This window comes from Magnolia sinica, chromosome 5, assembly GCF_029962835.1.
Source record: "Magnolia sinica isolate HGM2019 chromosome 5, MsV1, whole genome shotgun sequence".
Taxonomy (NCBI): domain Eukaryota; kingdom Viridiplantae; phylum Streptophyta; class Magnoliopsida; order Magnoliales; family Magnoliaceae; genus Magnolia; species Magnolia sinica.
The window spans coordinates 91,961,309-91,988,387 of NC_080577.1; the positions used below are offsets into that span (position 1 = coordinate 91,961,309).

The window sequence follows — 27,079 nt, forward strand, 5'->3', positions numbered from 1 at the left end:
TTCCAAAATTTAGATATTTTAGGTTAAGTCTCCTAAATCTTAAGAAGGCTTGTATGAAAACCATAACTCTAGGAGTGCTCTAAGTTGTGCGAACCATCACAAGGTGCAGACCATTTCTTCTAGGTTACCTTTTATCAACTCTTGAGGGTCTCAGTTAATGAATCATTTTTGTGAATATATTTTTTTCATAGCATGACATCGTTGCATATCATTTATTTCTATAAATCTTATTATTACTTGCTTTTGATTGTTTACGTGATCGATGAAATGCCTGAATGAATAAGCATATTGATTTTAGGGTTTATGCTTAACTTTGTTGATGTTGTTGAAATGATTTTCTAGTTATTAACTTGATGAGTAGAACCGCCTTTGATGTGAAGTCAGCCGATAAATCATTCAAGTTAGGGGGTGATTCGTATTAGGTAGGCTACCTAAGGCTTGTTTAGTTGACCATGGTTGAATGCGGATGACCAACATTAGCTAAACTATGCGGGATATTTTGCACCCAATGCCGATTATGTTGGGATTCTCTCATGTCAATCAGATCAATTTAATGCATGACCGGTCATATTGTATTCATAATGTATGATAATGTTCGATTGAATCTAGGATACCACCTAGATCCCACTGCTCCCCTTGAATAAGTCTACTTTTAACCATTACTGCTATGATTCTTTAAGACTCATGAGCTGAGTATGGTGGTATGAGATATCGTGTTCTAGTTGTTGGCCTATGCTGAGGTGACGAGCCTCCTCGTAGTGTCCATTGAGCAATGATGAAAATAACTTGCTTGCCATGGGTGATTGATTAGGGTGATGAACCCAAAATGGATCAAGGGACACGAGTGAGGAGGTGTTACGATATCTCCAAGCCTAGCGATCTGGTCGAGACCTATGATAACATGGTGGTACTTTACCTCCCTCAATATGTTGAATGATTAGGACTTAATAACTACCTAACTAATCATGCATGTCAATTGCATTGAACTAGAATAGGTTGTTGCAATCGGAATTAGAGTCGCATGATGAGGGAGTGTTAACATTTGCGAAATAGGCATTGAAGTTACTTGTGAGGGAGTGTTAGATTGTAAGGCTCATATTTCATTTTATTATGGCATTTGTGCACCTAATAAGATTAGATAGGAAGTGTTTGTTTACCTGATTAATTATTACCTGAACTGATTGAGTTAATAAAATGTGTAACTTTGAATTAATAGAACCATTGAGTTGATCATTCACTTCCACTCTGGGATGGTATTTTAAAACAATATTCAGATATTGATGTGGATGCAAGGATTACTGAGGCCGATGCATTGGAGGACGCGTATATGGATTCAATGGAATTCTCCTAATTTCAGTTTGTTGATGGACAATTGTAGCCGGCTTGCCTTGCGGTTGTACTTGGGAGATATTCTTTTATTGGACAGATTATGGTCATGACACATTTTCTATTTTATTTGGAACTGTATTTTAGCCCCACTGTAGACCCTATGCTCTGAATGGATGTATATTGTATATTTCGGCATTGTTACTTTCTTTAGATATATTTATTTCAGATTATATTTAACTATTTAGCTTAGTTCTATGATTGCTTGGATATTAATTAAAAGTACAGTCAATTCACACTACCACAAAGTATAAGTGACACCCAGAATATTAGGGATTGAGTTCATGCTCAACTCATGAAATTTGGGTTGTTACACGTTGGTATGAGAGCATGAGTTTAGAGATAAACTGGACCATGGGTTGGGGACTTATCATAAGCTACACGCTGATGTAGTTTTTTTTTTTTTTTTTTTTTTTAAAATAAATAAATAAAAATTGGGAATGGTGAACCATAGGACCTAAATATTCCATGGTTACTTAAATAATGGAAGTCAAACTTAAAAGTTTGAACCCTAGAATCAAACTTCTAGTATGATGTGCTTTGGAACTCAAAACTTAGAAATGAGAACCCTAGGATCAATTCCTTGTGTTTGCTCAAACTAATCGTAGCAACTTAAATCCTAGGACTGCCTTGATTGAGATTATTAAGTACATAAGGCTTAGTTTCTTCAAATCCACTCAAGAAAATCACTCGAGTGGGTGGGTAAATCAAGAAAAGGGAATTAGATCGGAAACACTTAGGGCAAGGCTCCATTGAACTCTCATCGGAGAGCCAAAGCTTAGGATCCATTCACATCCAAGAACTTGGTGTAATGAGTCTCTACTAGATAGAGATGGAAAATCGTTGTTTTGATCAATCATGACTCAATTCAATTGAAAATTTTGGTGATAAGGGTGGATGAGTTGCTAGACAATCCAGGCCATTTTCAATTCAATCGAGGATGACCTCGATTTAATCAAGGAAATCCAAGAAAAAGGCAAATGGTTATTGGACAATTTTCGGCCTTTTATTCAATGGAATCGAATATTGCCTTCAATCTGATCGACACCCATCGAGGGATTGTCGATCCAATCGAAGTCATATCGTGTGAGACCCCAGAACACTGTAACATCGCTCGTGAACCAAGTGTACTTAACAACCCCACCCAAGTAATTTGTCCCAGATGAACTTGAAACCTTTGTCGTGAGGACCGTGTCGTCGCTACGGTCGCAATAGTGAAAACCATGCACCAATCTGACACTCCATTAGTGAGATATGGGCCATTGAATCCATGACCCAAATTACATATCTTGTGACATAAGCAACCTTTATTGTGCTAGGCCCAATGGACTTGAGCCCATGTGGGCCTAAAGCCCACTTTCTAGAATATAGAAATTATCACAAGATAGGACAAGCACTACATAATAAATGGAGAGCTATCACATATGAGATAAAAATGAATTCTACCCTAAAATCCATCATTAGTCGTCTCCCCATGCCTTAGAAACTAATCATGGCCCCTCATCCTACACATGCATTTAATGCATGTTTTATTTTGTGCTACATCAATTCAAATAACTAATTGAAAATACTCCACCACATCATCCACCATCCATCACATACAACCCACAATCCCTATCCATCAACTAGCCAATGTAAGCCTATATTTTGTCCACCTTAGCCAATGCATGCTTAGCACCATCCACCTCATCCATCCACTACCAATAGTATACACCACCTTCCACCTCACTTTTAGCACCAATAAGACCCTCTAAATTTGCCACATCATCTTACCACATCAACCCCCCTTGTCTATAAAAGAGTAGGGGCTCTCTTACACTCATACTTTTGCTACACTTAGAAAATTTCTAAAATTTTGAGAGAGAGGGGGGGGGGGGGGGGGTGGGGCCAAGGTGTGGCCTATCATCAAGCTTATAGGGAGTGGACCACTCATCATCATCTATCTGTCCATCCATTTAAGGTGAGTCTATGCCCCCTCTTTCTCTTCATCTTCCTCTTCCTTATTTCGGCCCACTGGTGTGGATCCCCTGTGTGCATGTATGGCTAGCCATGGTGGTCAGCAAGGTGGCCCATGTCAGTATGGTTCACCAAGATAAACATTATATCTGCACCTTTTACATGTAATTTCGTTTTCCTATTTAGACAACAACTTATAAAAATTGTATAAAATCAATTGTGTTAAGATTAGAAGTAAAATATGGTGTTAATATGCATCACACTATGTGGTAACTCTAGATTACATTGTATGGCTATCTAACGGTCTAATCTCTCATAACATCAATTTTACTTGGTTGTTGTCCAGTAGTGCACATATGGTCCTGATTTACCAAAAACGGACCCATGTTTTGTCCCTTTATTGAACCCAATAGAAATATATATTTCATTGGGTTCGTAATAAATTGAAGTAGCTTTCTAATAGTCTATAATACGCCTCAATCGGAGTTTAGACATTGAAATCTTGGCCTTGTATGAAAATGTATCTTAGGGCTTGTTGTGGCTACATATTGTGTGGGTGATATCAGTTATTCTAACGGTCAGATCTATTTGAGATTTTTTTTTTATAGCTTAGTTGAGCTAGTTAATAATCATAAGTATGGTCCCTATGGTCTGATTCTTTGTTGATAAAATTTAAAAAATTCTAGATCGACAGATACTTCTCTAAGGATAAATCTTGAATTGTTATATATGTATGGTTTAGATGAATCCAAGACCCTATATGGTCGGAAACCTATATGTAGACTGAATGATGTATTCTAAAATCATCCATTAGCTTAAATTTTTCAACAGAAAATTTGATCATAGAGATTTGATTAACATATTCCATGTGCTACTTAATGTGTATGCTGTATGTATGTTGTCTGTAACATTCATCCTCTTATTGTGACCCACTTAGGAGTGGGACCACTTGTGCTTTATATATTTTATTATTTTATCCAATATGTAAATCCATGTGCATTGATGTGTGTCTTATTTATGCTTTGCCAGCATGTGGGCCCCACTTGCCATTGGATTTATTTAATTTCTTTTGCACTTTTACAGTTTGCTGAAAATTAAGTACCTAACTATATCGCATGTGGCCTCTTTAACACCCTGTGGTGGGCTCCATGCTCTATAGAAAAGGGTACCACCATAGGGGATGTTTGTTTGATATGTCTGAGTATTGGGATGTCCCACCACTTCATCAGGAATAGCCCCCAAGTGTTTGAGAAGTTGACCCAAAATTGGGACAAATCCATTCTTGGAACTACATATATATCTGATTTTCTAAGTTTTGGACCAACTTTGGGGCTCTATGGTGGTCCCCACGTACAGGATAGGCATGAGACACCACCTAGACCTTCTGGCTTATACCTATGGCGAGAGAATAGTATTTTTCTTGGGCCATAAAGGACCCCACATGATCGGGGTGTGGATCTCAAAAATGGGGCCAGGCATAGTTGTGAAGAAAATTCTGTGAAGAAAATTGAAATGCTCATGTTTGGCCTTGTGCAAAAAATTATGTGTGCGCAATAGTGGGTCCTACCTTATTATTTTTGAAGTCCATATATAGGACTACCAAGGGCACCTAATGGCACACTGAAAGTTAGCCCCATGTGATCATGGGACGAAATTGGGCCAAAACTATTTCTGTACTGTATTTCCCGCACTGCTTCTTCAAGTACCCATGTTTGGGCCATCACCATAAAATGTACACACTAAGCCTATACATAGATCTACTATAGTGGGCTTCATAGCTCAACCTGTTGGGACTTAATATTCTAGGACGAGGAAACAATTACATGCATTCGGTAGTGGCCTTGTGATTTGTTGAACATTCCCTTGAAGAATTAGAAAAAGTAAAAGAAGCGCTATATGCTTACAAGCAAAAGAAGCTAAAGAAGTAAACCTCTAGTTTTTTAATTTTCTTTGTCATGAACGATGATGTTATCCGTTGAGTTTGTATTAGAACAAAATTTAGGAGTAATATGGACAAATAATAATTGGTTATTGATGTCTTATTTGATGAATGTTTATGTAATTGGTTGATATTCTTGCCTGAGTCACATCGTGACTTGGTGATTGCATTGAGTGTGCTCAATTATTGAGAATCGAAGTGTCACTACGGGAATCTCTCGAGAAAGACCCTAAGTAACCTCGCGATGTTCTCTGCTTGGGCCCTGGTGATGTATGTCATTTGCCACATGGCCCCTCGTATGTCCCGAAAGGTTTCTACAACTTCTAGTGTGGTATATGCTTGGGAAGATGTTCCTATTTCCACGTTGACAGGTTATGCCCGTTGTTCCTCATCTTATAGTTCTTCTACATTCTTAGCACTACACCAAAATCCTTAAATTGGAACGGTTAGGATTTTGGTTCAGAAACGGCTCTAAGCTGTTTCTGATTTGAAACGGTAATGCACCATACTCAAACTACACCAAAATTACAAATTTAAAACAGCTGGGTTTTTTTGTTCTGGTACGGCTCATGGCGTTTCAAATTTAAAAGAGTTTTAAACATTAATTTCAAAACAAAAAACAAAAACCTAATATCTCTCCTTCTCACCCGCTCCCTCACTCCCGACCCTCCCTCTCGATCTCTCTCCCTTTCTCCTACTCGCTCACCCCCGATTCCCTCCCTCTCGGTCTCTCTCCCTTTCTCTTTCTCTCTCTCTCCTGCTCCATAAACAAAAGGAAACAGAAACCATTTTCCTTTTTAACCCTAAAACTCCCATTCAAAAAGCATCTTCAATGCCGATTCATTCCGAGATCGGAGGAATTTTTGTTGGAGAATCTCAACAAGATGCCGAAAAGCTCGCTGAAATCCTTGAAATTCATTACCATAATCAAAGACTTTTGGGTTTATTTCAGACCTTTTAAAGACCGGAATTGTCGATCCGCAATCCAACTATCGAGGATCTTCTGAAACTACTTGGAAGGTGCCGAAATTTACTCTCTCAAACATATCCGAAAGGAAAAAGGCATTCTCATTTTTTATTTTTTTTGGATTTTCCAGTATTTATGTTGGATATCTACTTGATTTTGTCCCCGATAATCACCGAAAATGTTGACAATTTTGCCATTTTATTGAAAAATCAGAAAACAAAAAAAATCGGAAAAAAATCTTGCCATTATCCAATAGAGATTCGAAAATTTGGGGGTTTTTGGTTTCACTGAGCCAGCGATAGTGATATTACTGGAGATCTACCTTACCAACTGATGGTGCTCATGCCAAATGAATTCAACGCCAGAATGCAGGAAAATGGCAGAGAGGATTGGCATAAGATTCAACATATACCCTCAATCGAAATAAAACAGTGAGCTATCAAAGGCCTGTGAATTTGGTTGCTTGTTTCTTCCACCAACGGAAACACATGGAAGGGCAAATTCAGCATCTCTACAAAAGCGGGTGAGTTTTTCTTTCTTCTTTCATTTATTTCCCTCATCTTGATTAGCTCTAGGCAATACCGTCTCCTGCAAATCATGCATGTTAGTTGTTGGTGAAAATGCCCCAACCAAGAATGTCTGAGGCCATTACTTCAACTACCTATGAATTGGCCTAAATGAATATATGTGTGATTGGATAAGTGGCATCAGTCTGATTGCTCCCTGTTGATAGCGAACTTTTGACCATTTTGGCTTCGAACTTGAGGGCCACCATTCAAATAGCAAGAATAAGCTTGCCGGTGCAATTTTCGGACTCTTTTCTATCTGGGAAAGGGTCCACTAGAGCAATGGTTATGATCATCTAAGCATGCAGCCACATGGGTCGCTCTTAACATGAACTATCTTTCCTTTGAATGCTTAAGGATGTATTGAGATTTGAATATCTCAAGCCTTCACAATCCAACCGCTTTGCATGCCGTCACATGTGCCTAGATAGAAAACAAGTGCAAGATCTTAGCTGTCCATCTCTGTCAACGCGTGGCTCAGTAATCAGTCAGGTGTAGCAGTTGATCCATCAGGTGAGCTATAGTGTGCAGAACAAATGAACAGATAAAACATGTGTATATGCACAGGTGGAAACAGAAAACAGTAGAATGCATCAAGAAACCAATTTTCTTTGGCTAAACACAACTTAGTTTCCTTATGATGTGGAATTTATGGAGTGCACACCATAATACCTATATACCCAACACGGAAACATGTCTCCGGTGTTCTAGACCATTGACTGATTGGACAATCACACAGATGGGTCATAGCCCAAAAACAGAGAAATTGAAAAAATAAATAAATAATGCCTTTGGTAATTGGCGGCATTTGTGAAATTCTATCTTCTTTTAGTTTTTGTTGAGAAACTGATATTTTCAATTTTTGATTTCCATTGCAGTTTACACTACAACAAATGTGGGAATGGACGCATAGACGGTATTTGTGGAAATGACAGTGAGGCAATTGGCATCCCTAAAGCATCACCTCCAGTAGGATCAAGGGACATTTTGGTCTTTTTAAATATATTTGGAATAGATAGGATTAAAAACATGGACGGTTTTATATATATATATATATATATAGGTTTTTCTTGCTTTGAGAATAGTATACAAACACTTTAAAGATTCAGGTCATATGTGAGCTTCCCTTTGTTACATGTGCTGCCTAGAGTAGAAGAGTGGAAGAATGTTATGATTATTGGCATAACAGATTGCAGGCTGTTCGATTTTAATGGATGTCAATGCACTATCCTTCATATTTACTTCTGTTGCATCCGTGAAGAAATTTTATGGCTTGGACTTCAAGGAAATAAAGGTGCACCGGAATTGAGATTCTTTATTCTTGATTTGGTTGCGTCATTTTTACTCAGACCTGATGTCATATTTAATTTGGTGAAGTGTGCCAAATACCTTTCTTTCAAAGGATGCATCTCATATTTTCTTTGTTTTTAGCTTGCTTTTATATGTTTCCTGGAAACTTTGAACGTATGCTATTGCTATGCATCTAAAAAGAATGCAGCCAACAAGTTGATTAATTTTTTCCCTCTAACTTTATTTTGTAAGGTTGTTGAGCATTCATACTTTTACTGGGGGTCATATTCAATCCATCAACAACAAGTTTCGGTTGGTTGTACCTTTGGTAGATCCTATTGTTTTTTTGAATATCTAGCAGCTTTGGCAGTGTGACAATTTGTTTATTCTGGATGTTCCATTTTGTCTAGTATATTTAATAATTGTGGTTGTGGTTGTTTGGGATTGGATTTTTCATTTTTCTTATTTTTTTGAATAATTCCTTACCAAGTAGAATGTAAAATTTTAAAGTATGTTCATTCTTCCTTTAGCTTACTTGTATGAGTATCCTTGAAAATTGATTTTATTTATCATCATTTAGTTAAGGTGGATGGGTACATATGATGTAGACCAAGTGGAACTCACTTATCTGAAGGCCAAGTGGATACTAAGTTTTGTCATGTTATGGAGAAAAGAAGTTCTAAGCCGATTAAACTGTGAGTTTCTTCTAAGATTGATTTGTACAGTCACTTGCAAAAATTACCTCATTGTACCTTGAAACAAGCTTGCTCTTCTTTTTTCCTCTTCTTCTATACTTACAAATTGCAGCTGGAAGATCCAAAGGATCAGAGCCTTCCAAGCAAATGTAAGGGAGCCGTTATGGCTTCAATCTTTCAGTATGAGTTCATGATTTGAGTGCAGCTTACCTATTGTATATGTATGTATGTATGCGTATGAAATGTAGGGATGTAAGTTGTCATGGTCATGAATAAAATCATTTTTGACTCATTTTTTTTTGGAAATGAAGTGGAAATGAATAAATCCTCTCTCTACATGTGAAACTGCGGTCCTGTTCTCATCCAAACAATCTGGATATACATTGCATTGTTAATATTTCTACCTGTAAAAGCTTGGTTTGGGTTGTACCAAAGGTCCAAAACATGTTGTTCCTGAGTTTCACAAGCAATCCAATTACCCTTGATTTTGCAGCTAACCAAACTTCAAGGTGAAAAATTAGGCTGATTTCATAGAACTGATACAGTTTTGTTCTGGTCTAGTAGATGGTCAATACTCAACTGCTATTATATCCTTAGTTCTATGATTTTGCCTATGCGCTTGAGTACCATAAGACACCAATGCCCTTGAATTTCAAAGATGACCACCATTCCCTTTCTTCTCAGCTCTTGGTTTGAGCCAATGGGCTGCACATTTTGTAAAAGTTTGCATGCAACTCTAACATTTGTTCTTTATGCTACATGATATTCTGCTAGTTGAGATCCACAACTTACTGATTGTAAATGGATCTAACTTGCAAAATGGGAAAAGGAGGCATTACAAGATTGAGTCAACGGAAGAAGAGAAACTAGTCTCATCTTTTATATTAAATTCAATAGGAATTAAAAATGCTAGAGTTATTTATCTCGAAGTAAACCTAGGCCCTTACGAGGAATCTATGGAAAAGAATTCTTTTTGCAGAAAACTACTTTTTTTTTGTTTACACTGTTTGGATTGTAAAAGAGTTTATGTGTAGGTGTGATTGTGGATGTTCTCTATCAAGTAGCATAATTTTGATATTTACAACCAATGTTGATGTTTCCAATACAATGAAAATGGCCATTTGGTAATATTCTGCAGATCCAATGCAGTTTGGCTGTACTCCCCTGTCATCTTTGTATTTGACAGTATTTCCTTAGTTTCATTTGTTGAACCTCTTCTTTTACAGGAGAGGCTTATCTGAATTAGAAATACATTTTCTTAAGGAACTATTCAGCTTACTTTTTGGCTACGAGTTCCTTTATACTTTTTTTTTGTAGCATCTTTTTAAGTTTAGAGTCCTGAATTCATTATTAGAATATGGGATAACTGTTTCAGTTTTCCAGAAATCTGATGAAAACTTTCTGTATGTTGATTAATTTGTACCATATCTTCAGATTAACCTAGAGACAAAATTGTATAATTCTTTTACAGAAAAAATTAAATTTCTTAGATTCCTAACCTTGTCATCTTTTTGGCTGCCATATGACTGATAAATTGAGTGGAAGTTTTCTCAAGTATAATTCTTTTACAGCAAAAATTAAATTTCTCAGATTCCTAAGCTAGTTATCTTTATTTGTATGCATGCTGCATTAAATATTCATGAAAGTGTGCATGGATGCAAATGCATGATGTATAGTTGTGAGCAAAATGCACATGTTGCAGGAATTAGTGCATATATTGGTACAGATTTACTGTTGGCAAATCCTTGCATATGCACAATCACACCTACACATAGACGCATGTTGACCTACCTTTGCATATGTGAAAATTGTTTGTTTACATGTATGTAATGCACATTGACAACTATCCTGTAAGTACCATAATTCCACCAATGCCAGCTTTAATTTCTCTAGCTACTGTGTGGAATTATGCTCAATACATATGACGTCCTGATCTCTTTTGTTTGATTGTTTTTCAGTCCCGCTTCAATATCTTGAAAATACACTTGATGGATAGGCCATTTTGTTAGAAATATGGATATGAATGTAGGCATGTTTGTGCTATAATCTGACTCATGCTGCTTAGAGGATAGAAGGCAGGACACCAAGAGGGGACTTTTCTATTTCTATCAACATGTAACAGATATAGCTGATTGTAGCCCTTTGATACAGAGCCTGTATGATATGGGCATCCAGCTATTGACAACTCTCTTATGATCTTATTTTATATGAATTTCCAACTTATTAAATATGCATCTATCATAGTTCTCTTATCCTTTTGGCATTCTAAGTTAGTTGGGATTCTTCCATGCTTCTCAGTTTCATGTCCTAACCCTAAAACAACTGCCTATATGGAGCTCTTGCTTTAAACCCAACTCCCACAATTTTGAGAAACTGAAAGAATTTCGCTTCCATTTGCAGCTTTACTAACCAGCCATTTGTAGCCCTTTAGATGTTGGTGTAGATGCCGGATTGCTATTGCCGGAGTAGAGGTAATCTTGTGTGTGAACTTTCACCATGAAAATATGTTGATGCATTTGTGGAGCAGGCATGGAAATGACTACATTGAATTCTTAAACAAGGGTGTAAAAGGGTTTGAAGACGAAAATTGTAAGTGTCTACTTAACTCAGGCAAATTATGAAGCCTTTTAATCCATCCTTTTTGTATGTTCTGAGCATCGAGGATGGCTCTTGATACAGGTAAATGGGTTCAATTTGACAATGACCATCCAATTCCATAGATGGAGGAAGACATCACAAAGCTCTCGGGTGGAGGTATGATTCCTTGTTTTCTAGATCATTTAGCTTCTTATTCAAGCCCACTTGACATTTTTGTTCATTATGTTTCAGGTGATTGGCACATGGCATACATTTGCATGTATAAAGCTCAAGGAGTTTATATTTAAATTTAATGGTAAACCTAAGCTAAAGTACTTTTACACAGTCGATCAATGACTTACATTTTGTGTAGATGGGAAAGGAAAAGTATGTGTTGTTAAGGCACTTGGTTTATAATCTGTACAATTTGTCTTCTTGCTTTTCATAGAAGGGAGACTCAGTTGGAGGGCCACTCCATTAAGTGGCCTTGATTAAATAAACTCTGCTTGATTATATCCAATGATTGAAGTCCCAACTTTGTTATGTTGTAAAATGACATTGTAGTGTCCACAGTTTTTTTTTTTTTTTTATCTGCGACAACAACAATGGCCTTCTTTTTTTTTTTTTTTTGGTGCTTGATGAGTGATAAATGTCGTTATGTATGTTTCCATTTATTACCTTTAGTATCTGGTAGTGTTATTATCATGTGTTTGATGTTTTTATTAATTGCACATGGTTTATCTGATAAACCTTGTTCATTTTTATGGCAGACAATAAGCTACATGGCCATGTGATGACTTAACTGATGAGGACCTCCACACTGCTATACAAAATGCTACTAGTCCAAAAGGTGCTTTATTTGTACCCAAGGTGAGATACTTCTATGCTTCATTATTTTTTGCTTAGAAGTTCATATGATTCGTAGAAGTGTCACCTTTTCCTTCTCCATTCATTCTGCTTTCTGTATTCTAATAGCTTATCATTTTATTTTTTTTTAATGAAAATCTGTCAATGGAAATGGAGTGACTTTTTTTTTTTTTGCCATCCCAAGTTATGATACCTGCAAGAAACCTTGACTCTCATTTATTTTGTACAGGAATTCAATAACCGTGTTAGAAGGGTTCCAGGTCAGCCCAATTTGGCATCGAGGATTTATTCGTGATGACGGAAGGCATGCCATTCATTCATTACAGCAGGATCTAAATTTTGTAGTATATATTTAGGAGTAAGTAGATAAGGTGGATATGGTTGCATTTTAAGTGGCATGACATTTGTTTGGATTATTTGCTGAAAATGATCACTGAAATCTTCAACGAAATAAAATTGATTGGTTCTTACTTATGCTGCTAGGAAGTCTCTGCTTTCTTGGTTAGGCGCTTTTGCTACAACTACAGTTACAAGCTCACTTCTCATACTTGTAGTTCATCAAAATCTGAAACTGTCCTTATTTACAGCAAATCCTGCATTATGAAGTCTATTTGACACGCACAATGGAATTTTATTCCTTGATTTTCAAGAAGTCTAACTTTCATCCTATTCAGGTGGTTGCTAAGTTGGATGAATCGTTTATCACTCACTTCTGTCACATCTCTGTTTTTTTTTTGCAGCAGTACTAAGTAGCATGTTTCTTGCTGGCTAACAGGTTTTCCGCTTTCACATAGTGCATGCAAGGTTGTTGTTTCTTGTATAGTACTACTGGTAGCTTCAAGAGTTTATGAAGCATATAAAGTGCCACTTGATTTCTAAGTGATAGGTTGATCTTGAATTGCTCCCATTTGTTGACTTAGGCAACCATTTTAGATTGGTACATTTTAAGGCAGGTCCACGTGGATTAATGTATTGCCCATTTGAATGACATTGTATGCTTTCATCTTTTGTTCGAGTTGGCAACTGACAGGACTTCTAGCTTATATACAGCCAAATTATTCAAAAATTTCCTTTTACTCATCCAATTCTTAGAATAATTTTGGTCTATTTTCTACTCTCTTCTTAGAACTCTGTTTGCACTTCAGCTGAATAGATGTGTATGCATTTTGTTTGGAAACTCTTCCCAGCAAGTTGATTCTGGAAGTCTTTTAAGTCCTGAAAAATGCAAAATTGGCTTTAAGTCCTGAAAAACTCATGTAGAAGTTGTTTACCTGTAATCTGACATAAGCTATTATGTAAAAACTTATGGATTAGATCATATCAGTACTTATCGTATCAATCGTTTAAGATTCCATTAGATGTGTATGTATTTTGTTTGGAAACTCTTCCCAATAAGTTGATTCTGGAAGTCTTTGAAGTCCTGAAAAATGCAAAATTGGCTTTTAAGTCCTGAAAAAATCATGTAGAAGTTGTTTACCTGTAATCTGACATGAGCTATTATGTAAAAACTTATGAATTAGATCATATCAGTACTTATCGTATCAATCCTTTAAGATTCCATTAGCATGAATGATTTTGCATTGTGCAGCTTGCTTCTTTCTGCATATTGATCAAAATTTCATTGTGTGAAGAGATAGGGCCTTCTAATTATAAATGGTTGTGATGCTCGTGCATAGGTCTGCACCATGAGAGTAGAGAAGCGCCTAAATGAGATAGTGAATAGGTTGAACAAGACAAAAGTCGAAAGGAAGCCTGCCTTGAAAGGTATGATGGTCTATCCTAGATTTCATGTTTGAAGATCATATAAAGATTGTCTTTTGATTCTTGACCTTCCAGTTGATGATGCTTGCATTTTTGAGTCCATCTACATATAATGGAATGTGCATCTTCTACATATAATATACTCAAGTCTTTTCTTCTTCTTCTTCTTCTTCTTTTGCTAGGAAAGTGCCTTTCCTTTCTCCTGTCTTCTCTGTTTTTTGAAGAATCTATATCTTTCCTTATAAAGAAAAAATATTATTCTAACAAGAGACTGCTTTTTCCATTTACCCTCCAGATTTGAATATGTTTTTTGAAGAAACATGGGAAGATTTGCAGAATCTCAGCTCCCTTCACCTTGGAATACATTTCCCAGCCCCTTTTTGACAGTTTTTTTCCGCAATGCTCCTCACTAAAGTGTCATTTTTACTAACTGTACTGTTTTGCAGATTGCATTAGTATACAAACTATATTTGATCATGGTGTTTCTCTTATCTAGAATGTTTATGTTAAATAACTCTGAGACATGGTTTCTTACTTCTTCGGAAATTGGTACATGATAGCACAACAGCATTACTAGTTTGTGTATGAAGCATTACTTTCCATCTACCGAATTTTACTTTATTGAACCCTTAAGTACAAATCTCTCAAGTCTAGGAACTACACCAACCATCTGGTGTTGGAAAGTAATCTTGTTGATGGGGTTTGTCAAACTAAATTACAAAAATAGTTGTTGCAAAAATACATGGTTTTAGTTTGTGTTTGTGTTGTGTTTGCTTATTTGTTGTATCCATTTGATATGTTTTCTTAGTGGGTATAATTTGGGTCTCATGATTGGAAAGTTATTCAATCCGTTAGTGAGTTCAAGATTGGCAATGTGGTTTTCTATCATTGTGCTTTGTTTACTACTTGTTCAATCCCATGATTCCAGGTTCCCATCTTACCCTCATGTTAGTCATACTCAATGTTTCATGAACTTGACATGCAATGGTCTATGGCCATGGTTCAAATAATTAATTGGTTGAATGTGACATGGGCTAAGTACTTTAATGAGGTTTGATTGGAAATGTTGAAGATAATTAATTGGTTGAATGTGACATGCAATGGTCTATGGCCATAGAATTCAGAGGTGTGAAAATTTCAGAATGTAGAGGTGTTCATGTTATATATCTTGGCATACTGTATAGAATTTAGATCACACGTGATGCATTTTTTCTTCATTCTATATTACCAAGTTAGTTGTAACTGTAGGTTGTGCCATCAAAGCTCCTGGTTTTGGAGAAGATAGGAGCAAACTTGGAAGAGCTGGTGTGGTTTGTGGTATGTACTGATTATATATTCTCTGTATATACCATTACCTTTTTTTTTTTTCCTTTTCCCTCTAAACTTGTGGTTTTAGTTAGTGAACAATTGTTTTGTTTTCATCTGACCAGCCATGATTAGAAGCTTACAATAGCATTCAAAAATGACATTTCTGCATAATAAGCAAATGAAGAAACATATTACAATATGATCTTTTTTCTATCAATTCTATTAATTGATAATGCATACATCTCTATCCCAGATGTGTATATGATGCATTTGCAGATTACCAGTTGCCGAAACTTCTGAGGACACCTCTACAATCTCTTTACTTGCAAATTAAGAGTCTGCAGCTTGGAAGCATTTTAGAGTTCTTATTTAGGGCCTTACAATCGCCTGAACTACTGTCGACATGTGTAGATTGTGATCTGTTTTTCTTTCTGCTTGCATATTTTCATTAAATCACCTGCACGGCAATTACGGTGCAACCTCAACATTTTTATTTTATTTTTCTGAGGAATTTGGTAGCATTTCCTTAACTTCACTTCTATTTGCCCCACAGTATCTGTCTGCATGGCTCATGTTGTAACAGTTACTAAAGGACATTTCTCTTACAGGTCCAAAATGTTGTTGAATATCTGAAAATCATTGGGGCTTTTTAGATGAGAATGAAAATCGTACGGTTCTAGGTGCGCATGTTTTGCCCCGTGTACATTGATGCTTTGTTACTCAACATTGTAGATATTTTTAGATAAATGAACTTGGTTGCAGTCTTAAGACGAGCATACCTCTTTGCTTCTCATGTTTTTCTTTGGATTAATCTCTATTTTGATGGAATGCAATAAACTTTTTTAATTTATTTCCCTTGACCCAAAATTTCATGTGTTTATCAGGGTTTGAAATTGTTTCCAAAATTCTGTTGTAAAAGCTAATCAATGGCAACATTAAGAACGGTTTAAAACCGTTCCTAAAATTCTGTTTCTAAACTTTGTAACGGTACCCATAATAGTTTTGAAACCGTTCCTTTTTTTTGCGACGCCTCATTTAGGAACAGTTTTAAACTGTTCCTGAAGTATTTAGGAACGGTTTAAAACCGTTCCTATCCTCATGAATGGGAATCTTTTTTCCTTGAAAACAATGGCTTTTCTTCTAATAGTGATTGCAGATCAAGTCTCTTAATGATATTGTAAAAGATTAGACAAAATTAAAATAAGACGGGACCACCAATTTATTGATTCGAATGCTAAAGTAGTAAAATTAGCGAAGAAAAACTAAGTAGAGAAAAGAATAAAATACCTATGACAGTTTGTGCTGGCAAAATGGTCATGGAAAATACTAGAGATTGTGAGACGATCGTGGCGTGAAATTGGTACGATGTGACTAAAGATTTATCAAGTAAGAATTTCATAATCTAGGGATTGATTACTAAGTCAGAGATATTTAACCTATTCCTATGTGTGTACTGCAATAATGTGCTGGACAATAGTGAACTAATATAGGAGCTACTAATTCCTAACTACAGCATGGTTGAACAGAAGTGGAGAAACTAAGTTAAGAAGCTAAAATTAATAATTGTCCATAAATGACAAAAGGATAAGCAACGTACATTTGAACAGATTGATGTTAATTTGTGTTAGTAAGGGCCCAAAGCTCTTCTTATGTGTTACTTTTATAAGGAGAGGTGGTAGCTTAATGTATGATTCAGTAAAGTGAGATGCTTGGTTAGGTAACCGTGCAAATCTCATTGATTCTACACAAGTGTAGCCATTGTATTAAGCAACACACGAGATATTATATATATACCTCTTATTATTTTGTTCGTGCATAGGAAGGTTTTCTGGAGTCTTTATGTCACTGGACTTTTGCATAGAAAACTTTAATAATTTTTTAGTCACCGGACTCTTGCATGGGAAACTTTGTTGGAATTTTGATGTGATTGGGCTCTTGCATTTGCATATAACTTTTGTTAGGACTCTAGTGTTTAATGCTAATAAGAAATTTGTTTCGATGAGAATTACTTTGTAGAGAATTATTTTTTATGGAATTTTAGCATTTAATGCTCTAAAATGAGCATCTCTAGTTGCTTTCTTTAAAGTTCATTTACATTATGTGTAGGATAATTGCCATGTGGCATCTTTTGAATTGTTCGATCTATGTAAACACTGACCAATATCAATCATTTGACAAATGGTATTTACTATAGATGGTTAGCATCACTTACACAAAAATAGGTGCACTTGATCCATATGCTTGTTAGGCCCACCATCCATTGCTTATGATAAAAAAGAATCACTGTTGTTAAGCAATGGTAACAATCCCATCCATGGCATCGAAACGGATGGCTGTAGATAATAAGGCCAAATCAAAGATGGATTGGATCACCACATCAGCACAATTTTTGTTACAAATCAATCAATTGAACAGTCCAAGTGAACCAATGCAACCAGTAGCACTGTAACTTATTGTGCTCTGACTGGACTAGGCATTTATTCTATATTAAAAGTATGTAAAATAAAAAATTAAAAATTACGGAAGTATCCGTTGGCTTATGCGTGGCGACTGAGCACTAAATTGATAGTGGTCGGTGTTATGTGGGCTCCACCATGATGTGTGTGTTTCATTGATGCCATCAGTCCATTTTTTCAGATCATGTTATGATATGAACCTAAAAATTAGGTAGATCCAAATCTCAAGTAGACCACACAGTGTTGATTGAACGCCCACCATTAAAAACTTCTTGCGGGTCACAAATTTTTTGGATCAAGCTGATATTTCTTTTTCTCCTTCATCCAGGACTGTACTACCTAATCAACAGGTTGGATGTCAAATAAACATTACATTGAGTCCTAGGACGTTTTTAATGGTGGACATTCAATCACTACTGTTTTCCGGTGGTGTGGTCGACCTGAGTTTTAGATCTCCCTTATTTTTTGGATAAAGCCCTAAAATGATCTTTAAAAATAGATGGGCGGCATGGATAAAACAAATACATCATGGTGGGGCCCACAGAGCACCGACCCTAGCCACCTGGCTAGGGCAGCGTCACTAGCCAAACCGCGTCCCAGTGCACTACATGTTATAAGTGCTCCCAGTTGGTCTGGCATAATTAGGCAGGCCAATCCATTGATCTGGGCTGTTCACTCGAACCAGAGAACGTTTGATGGGGTAGCATGGAAATATCATGCCCATCTGACAAATCTCAGCCATTTGATCAATGTTATCTTTAATATATACGATCAAGAACAATTATACAAAATAGATCCAATCAGCATTTTAATCCCTCAATTTGTTAGGAACTATCATGAATTGCTTATATTCTAATGAATCACTTTTGTTAGGAAATCGTAACCATCACATGTATTGGAAAAAGGATGGCTATAGAGAAAAAAGGCTAGATCAAGGATGTATTAGATTATCCAATCAGTTAGATTGTTGCATACTAGCCCATGAAATTTGTGCTGGACTTAATGGACAGTTTTAGATTAATTGATTGGCCTGTCCAAGTAAACCAACAAGACTAGGAGAACTATAAACTTACGGTGCTCTCCAGCATGTATATTCTTTCTCAACATTATTTTATTATTTTTTATTTTTTTATTTTTTTGGTACTAATAATAATTATTTTTTCCATTTCGATTTTGAAACTAACATGGACAGATTTATACATTGCCCAAATACACGGTCGTTTGAAAGGATGTATTTTACTGTAATCAAATTAGAAGTTGTAATTGGATTATAGCCTTTAGATGTATTTTACTCTAATCAAGTTAGAAGTTGTAATTGGATTATAGCTTTTTAGATGTAATTTAAAACATCGGAACACCCTGATCCATAGCTCAAGTGGTAGACTGAGAGAAGGATACCTCGTTTTCAACACTGAGGTCTTGGTATGGATCCCTAAGGGGGGGGTAGGGGGTACTAACCAGCCAATGAGGAAAAAAAAAACACACCTTTGATCCATGGCTCAAGTAGTAGACTGAAGGAAAGATTCCTCATTTCAATACTGTCTTGGTATCGATTCCCTAGTACGGTTGGCTAACAGTGATGTGTGAACTGACAGTGGGGTGTACTAACAAGTTAACAAAATAATAATAATAATAATAAAATAAAATACAATTAAAATTAAAAATAGATTACATGCAATGAATTTATTTTTTGAAACTTTTCGGTACAGGGAGAATTGAGGCACTGCTTTGGCATTCCTACACTCCTGCTCTTCCTATGAGCGGACCCATGGTTCAGCGATATAAATCATCATGCATTTATGGCCCATTGTATATGGCACCCACTGTACACTTGGACCTATTGTATCCTCTATATGTATTGTTCATCTATGTTCAAGGAATTAATAGTCACGATCTAACCCACTTTATATGTGGGGTCATCCATCTATCCCGTTGTACATATAATCATGTATCATACATGGCCCTCTTTTTAATCCATCTTTATCTCTCCTTGTATCTCGTACCACTTTTTATATCATGTGTGGCCCGTTGTACACATGGATTGATGGTGCATGCATGTCTAACTGTACATGTTAGCCATGTACACGTGGCCGGCATATGTGGGGGCCACTGTACATGTGGAGCATACTATATGCATCGCCAGCATACTGAGTTAATAGTTAGTTGTTTATATTCAATAGTTTTTCATCACAAAAAGAAATTTGAATTAGTGGGATTATTTATGTGGCCCACAAAATGATTGGTTTAACATAAGAATTACCTATAAGCTTTATTGAGTTAAGTTGATCCTAATAATTTATTTTAAATGAAGACTTTATATGTCATTTAATGAATATTAAATGATTTATCACTCCAAGCGCTATTACGTATGAATACCTAATTATAGACTACAAATAATTTACAGGTTATACAAACACAAGTAACTATTTACCGATAAATAGAATACGGCTTAAAGCCAAATAGAATAGATTGTAAACAGTTTACACTTGTAATAAGATTACAACTTAAAATTTTGACGGGCATCTAAACGACCAGTAGAATTCATGTATAGAAAGATTTTTAAAATGCTCATGACAATTACATATTTCCATAGGAATTATGCCAAACCATATAGACTGTAAACAATTTACATCTCTAATGAGATTACGACTTAAAATTTTTATGGGCACATGAACGACACCTAAAAGTCAGGTTTAGAAAGATTTCTAAAATGCTAATGACAGTTATATGCATGTTTCCATAGGAATTATGCATTGTTCGGTTCAGTGTCATTCAAATTCAATTTTTTCTTGGATTTTGTACTATATATTGATACATTGGCTAAACAACTTTCCCTTAGTTATGATGATCCATCCCATTAGGACTCTAAATATTGAGTGAAATCCACCAAACCTTTAGAAGAAAATAAAAGTCATCTTCCATGTCTAATTTGGAGGCTTAAAAATCCTAGATCCCAAGCAAATCCAAATGTATTGTCAATACAAGGAATCCAAGGATTGGATATGAAAAAAAAAATGATTATTTTCATAAAAACAGTTGAAAAAGGAATTCCATATGTAGGCCTTGTTGGGGACAAAAAATACAAGTCCGCAGACTCGGACTTAATGCCTCGGATCACCAAAGGATGTGTCAAATCCGAGGCATGATTCGCTAAACCGAGACAAAGGTTGAGTCGGTTCGGACGACTCATCAGCATTCCGGGCATGCGTCGGGCGGACCTCCTTACCAGATCGACCATCGCAAGATCAAGCCTCATCCCGGATATCTTGGGATAAGATCTCCGACCCCGAAGCTCACGGGATCGGATGAAGGCTCGAGATGGGCACGATCCTATCTCCGTGATACCAGGAGAAGATCCCGCGCACAATATCAGGAAGAGAATCCTCGTGCGATTAAATGCCCCAGCAGCTATAAAAGAGGGACCCCTGTCACCTTGAGAGGTACGGAAAGAATTCTCTCTAAAAACTCCTCAATACACTTAGACCCAGAATCCAGGCCTGACTTTGGCATCGGAGGGTCCCCTGCTCAAGCCAGGGTCTCCTTTGTCCTCTCTCTGTGCAGGTATACGAAGGTCTAAGAGGACGAACCGGATATTGTCATCAACAGCTTGACGCCGTCTGTGGGAACCGTACAAAAAATCCATCTCATATCTCTATATTGATTTCAATGGTAATGACTAGAAGGACGGTCCCAGAGGAAGATTTGAATGAGATTGAAGGGCCGGTGGGTCCAGTCGCGGTCCCCGCAGCCCAGAACCCACCTAACAACCGCCAACGAGGAGCGACCAGGACAAGCAACAATCAGCGGGGTCGCGACGATGGACGGTTGGATAAGGAGGTTCAAGAAATCCGTTCTGATATGAATATGATGAAGCAGATGCTGTAACGAATGTATCAGCAACAAATGCAGCCGCTCCCGCATCCTCAAGGGGAGACAGCGCACGTACCAACTACGGCGGTTGATCCTCAACCTTCCGCGCCGCAGTCTCTCCGGCCGAGCCAACCCCAAGGCGGATCAGAACCATCTCCAGTGCAGTCAGCCAACGCTTTCCTACCCCCGACTGATCTTCGGCACGAGATAGAGCGAAGAAGGCGCAATCGCCCATCCATGGAAGGCACGACAGAGAGCAGTGAACCTTGGAAAACTGATATTCAAAATTTTAAAAGAGAAGTGCGGGAAGAGATGGCGAAAGAGATGGCGGACATGAAGCACGACCGGAATGTATATTCAACCGGGTCCGAAGCGAAGGCGTCCCCCTTTGTGGACTCGGTACTGAAGGCCCGGTTGCCCGAGAGGTTTCGATTACTTCAAATCACTCCTTTCACCGGCAAGACCGACCCGACCGAGCATATTGAATGCTTCAGAACATATATGGAGCTCCACGATGCCTCGGATGCAGTAATGTGTCGGGCCTTTTCTCTTACATTGACCGATGTAGCTCGACTATGGTTCAAACAGTTGAAACCAAAGTCCATCAGTTCATTCGCTGAGCTGAGCGACGCCTTCCTCACCAACTTCATCGGCGGAAAGAAGAAATTGAAGCCCCCTGCACATCTGAACAACGTAGTTCAAAAGCAGGGAGAGCTACTGAAAGATTATATCAAGCGTTTTAATTTCGAATCCCTTCAGGTTCGAAAAAATTCAGAAGAAACGGCTCTCAATGCGCTCATGCAAGGAGTTAGAGATAAGCCATTCCTGGCATCTCTAGACAAAACTCCGCCCGATACTCTGGCAGAATTTATGGCACGGTCGGATAAGTATGCGAATGCCGAGGAAGCACGAATCCTGCGTGAAACTAAAACTTCGGTCAAAGAGTTGGCCAAAAAGGAGGCCGACTCGGTCGGAGGAAGAAAACGCAAGGATGATCAAGCGCATGATGAGCGAAGGTCAGGCAAACGGCCAGATCGAAGATTTTCCACATATACCCCCCTGAACAAGACTCAGGAACAGGTATTGATGGAAATAAAAAACGAAGGCTTTGTCAGCTGGCCCAGTAAGCTCAGAAGTAATCCTAATCGGCGGGACAAGGATAAATACTGCCATTATCACCGCGATCACGGGCATAACACAAGTGATTGCCGTCACCTAAAGGAAGAAATCGAACGACTCATAAGGGACGGCCGACTCAAAGAACATGTGGTTAAAGCTAGGGTAGCCGAGGGACGTCCGACCGAGAGTCAGCCCATGGAAGAAATCCGGACAATTGTCGGCGGCCCGCGAGGTGGGGGCGACTCAAACAATGCTCGAAGGAATCACGCGAGGAAGCTCAGTCAGCCTAAGTCCGAGCTTATGATTATAGATCGGCCACCAAAGGAGAAGAAAAGAGAAAGATATTGCATCTCGTTCACAGAGGAAGATGCCCGAGGCATCTATCACCCCCACGATGACGCTTTGATTGTCACCCTGACTATCGCTAACCGAAAAGTGTTTCGGATACTCGTCGATACGGGATCATCTGCAGACGTGTTATTTACCCAGGCGTTCGACAAAATGGGGATCGAACGGTCCACACTATGCCCAGTTCGGACCCCGTTGATCGGTTTTTCGGGAGGACAGGTACTGCCCGAAGGGATTGTCTCGTTACCACTCACTGCTGGTAGTGCCCCACATCAGACGACGATGATGGTTGAATTCTTGGTCGTCGATCAACCCTCAGTATACAACGCAATACTCGGCCGACCTTCATTGAGTCTCCTCCAAGCCGTGGTATCTACATACCATCTTTCACTGAAATTCCCGACTGAGTCGGGAGTAGGAATTGTCAAAGGAGACCAGCAAGATGCGAGGCGTTGTTACATGATAGCTGTAAAGGGAACCGCCGACAAAGGTCCGATCAACATATCAACGATCGAATCATTGGACCCTCGGGGCGAGAATTATGAACGAGGGCAGCCGGTCGAAGATCTTGTCTCGGTCCCCTTGGTCGAGATAGATGGATCCAAGACGGTACGAATTGGCTCGTCTCTGCAGTCCCCTTTGAAAGAAAAGCTGATAGCCCTGCTCCGTAGGTACGCCGACGTATTTGCCTGGAGTCATGAAGATATGCCCGGGATCGACCCCTCTGTGGTGACTCACCGACTCAACGTCGATCCGTCGTATCGACCGATCCGACAGAAGCGACGACCGCTCGGCCCTGAACGATACGCCATCATTGAAAAAGAAGTCAACAAACTCCTCCAGGCTAATTTCATAGAAGAAATACACTATCCAGAGTGGGTCGCGAATGTCGTGCTTGTAAAGAAATCCAACGGGAAGTGGCGAGTCTGTATTGACTATACCGACTTAAATAAAGCCTGCCCCAAGGATAGCTTTCCGCTTCCAAGGATAGACCAGCTAGTAGACAGTACCGCCGGACATGAGCTCCTTAGCTTCATGGATGCATATTCAGGGTATAATCAAATTGTAATGCATCAAACAGATAAATCAAAAACTACCTTTGTCACCGACAAAGGCCTTTATTGTTACCGAGTGATGCCATTTGGTTTGAAGAATGCCGGCGCAACTTATCAAAGGTTAGTTAACAAAATCTTTGCTCGGCTTATAGGCCAAACCATGGAAGTATATATCGACGACATGCTCGTCAAAAGCATACACGCGGCAGATCACGTGAATGATTTGGAAGAAATGTTTCTAATCCTACGGAAGTTCCGGATGAAGCTAAATCCGAGTAAATGTGCTTTTGGAGTAGGCTCCGAAAAATTCCTCGGTTTCTTGGTCAGTCAGCGAGGAATAGAGGCAAACCCTGAGAAGATAAAGGCTTTGATTGATATGGAATCCCCCAAAACCATTAAGGACATCCAAAGGTTGACCGGACGAGTCGCAGCACTTAGTCGGTTCCTGTCCAGAGCCACGGATAAATGTCTCCCTTTCTTCAAACAATTGAAAGGAAGGCAAACGATGGGTTGGACGGAAGAATATGAAGCGGCGTTCCAACAGTTAAAATCATATCTCGGTTCTCCACCTCTCTTAACAAAACCCGAGTCAGGGGAGTCCCTTCTCCTTTACCTAGCAGTATCCGAGGCAGCGGTCAGCTCGGCTTTGATACGAGAATTCGGAGGAAAGCAACTGCCGGTGTATTACGTCAGCAAAGCGTTACTGCCAGCAGAAACGAGGTACCCAAGCTTGGAAAAAGTCGCCTTGGCTTTAATAACTTCCTCTCGCCGACTCAGGCCGTATTTCCATGCCCATACCATCATCGTGATGACCGATCTTCCGCTTCGCCAGGTATTGCAGAAACTAGAGGCTTCCGGCCGACTCACTAAATGGGCTATCGAGCTGAGTGAGTTTGATATTCAATACAGACCAAAGGCAGCAATCAAAGGGCAAGCCGTAGCTGATTTTATCGCCGAGGGGACGCCTCCAACCGAACTCTCAGTAAACGATACGCCGAAGGACGGTGCAGTTCCGACATCAACCGCTCCCCCTTGCCCTATTCCATGGAAACTGTATGTCGACGGTTCTTCCAACTCGAAGGCCAGTGGGGCTGGGGTTGTGCTGAAAACTCCCGATAATACCTATATACAGTATGCCTTACGACTTGGATTCCAAGCGTCGAACAATATGGCGGAATATGAAGCGTTGTTACTCGGCCTCCGACTCGCCGCTAGCATGGAGGTCACGCACCTCAGTGTTTTCAGCGACTCTCAGTTGGTTGTTAATCAAGTTACCGGTGTTTACCAGACACGGAAAGACCAGTTAAGGGCATACATGGAGAAAGTGAAAGAACTTATCAACGGATTTCAACTCTGTTGTGTCACTCGGATCCCTCGTACGGAAAACAGCAAAGCCGATTTGTTAGCAAAGCTCGCCTCAGCCGATGAAGATGAAATACCTAGGTCCGTCCCTGTCGAATACGTCGATAAGCCGAGTATAGATGAACCAATTAGCGAGGCCGTCAATACAATCAACTCGGAACCATCCTGGATCGATCGAATCCGCCAATACCTTGACGAAGGAAAGTTGCCCAAGGATCGCGCCGAGGCTCCACGAATTAAGATCCGAGCCTCCCGTTACACCATACTCAACGGAACCCTCTATAAGAAAGGTTACTACGGTCCGTTGCTGCGGTGCCTCAAACCCAGTGAGGCGAACTATGTATTACGTGAAATCCATGAAGGAATCTGCGGAAACCACTTTGGAGGGCGATCTCTCGCCTACAAGGTCCTACGACAGGGATACTACTGACCCACTATCCAACATGACGCTCGCAAGCTCGTTCAAAAATGCGACAAATGTCAACGGTTCGCGGCAATTCCGAGGCAAGCACCCGAGGCACTGACACCGATGACTGGTCCCTGGCCTTTCGCATAGTGGGGCGTCGACATTATAGGACCGCTCCCTATGGGAAAAGGTCAGACCAAGTTTGCTATGGTAGCAGTGGACTATTTCACGAAGTGGGCCGAGGCAGAACCATTAGCTAAAATAACCGAGCAGAAGATCACCGAGTTTGTATGGAAAAACATTATCTGCCGATTCGGAGTACCCCGTACCATTGTTACAGACAATGGAAGGCAATTTGATAATAGGAGCTTTCGCGAGATGTGCGACAACCTCGGAATCAGAAACGTTTATTCTTCACCTCATCATCCTCAAACCAACGGACAAGTTGAGGCGGTTAACAAGATTATCAAGCAACATCTTCGGACCAAGCTTGGCCGGGCCAAAGGAGCATGGGCCAAAGAGCTCCCGAAAATTCTTTGGGCTTACCGAACTACAGCTCGAACAGCCACAGGAGAGACTCCGTTTTCACTAGCTTATGGCTCGGAAGCCGTCACTCCCGTTGAAATCGGATTACCTTCGGCTCGAATCACCTCGTTCAATGCAGAAGAGAATGAAGAACTCCTTGCACTCGGACTCGACCTTCTGGACGAACAAAGGGAAGTGGCGCGGCTGCGCACGGAGGCGCGGCAACGACAAGTGGCTCGGTTCTACAATACCCGAGTTAAGATTAGAAGGTTTCGAATGGGAGATATGGTTCTCCGGAAAGTATTTTCCAACACCAAGGAATTTGGGTCGGGTACGCTGAGACCCAATTGGGAAGGACCCTATATCGTCTCGGGCACCATCCGACCAGGAACGTATCGGCTAGAAGACCTAAACGGACAACCATTGCCTCACCCTTGGAACGCTGAACACCTCAAGGTGTATTATCCTTAGCTCGGTACTCAATGTTTAAAGACTCTGAACTAAGAAAGACTAAAGCCAAGTCAAATGAATAAAGCTAAGCATTTTTCTTCCATTCATCAAAACACATGCAAATACAACGTGTGAATACATCAAAGCAAATAGAAAGAAAAAAAATCGAAGGGCCC

The 27,079-nt window shown here is 39.1% G+C and overlaps 1 protein-coding gene across 20 annotated transcripts; it reads left to right on the top strand.

Moving 5' to 3' along the window:
• The first annotated feature begins 5,696 nt into the window (after positions 1-5,696).
• LOC131246302 (uncharacterized) lies at positions 5,697-11,911 on the top strand. 20 transcript variants are annotated; one of them, XR_009171297.1, is made up of 7 exons: positions 6,056-6,771; positions 7,693-8,799; positions 8,912-8,948; positions 10,758-10,803; positions 11,243-11,270; positions 11,479-11,553; positions 11,629-11,911. XR_009171297.1 is itself a non-coding variant. In XM_058246269.1 (6 exons), exons 1-5 carry the CDS (start codon positions 6,737-6,739, stop codon positions 11,228-11,230), a joined length of 309 nt encoding a protein of 102 aa, XP_058102252.1. In that variant the 5' UTR covers positions 6,056-6,736; the 3' UTR covers positions 11,231-11,270; positions 11,479-11,911. The 20 variants fall into 20 exon arrangements, 1 of the variants encoding a protein (XP_058102252.1); XR_009171305.1 differs by having other exon boundaries at positions 6,056-7,327; positions 7,693-7,748; positions 8,685-8,948; positions 11,243-11,553; XR_009171296.1 differs by having other exon boundaries at positions 11,243-11,553.
• The last annotated feature ends 15,168 nt before the right edge of the window (positions 11,912-27,079 follow it).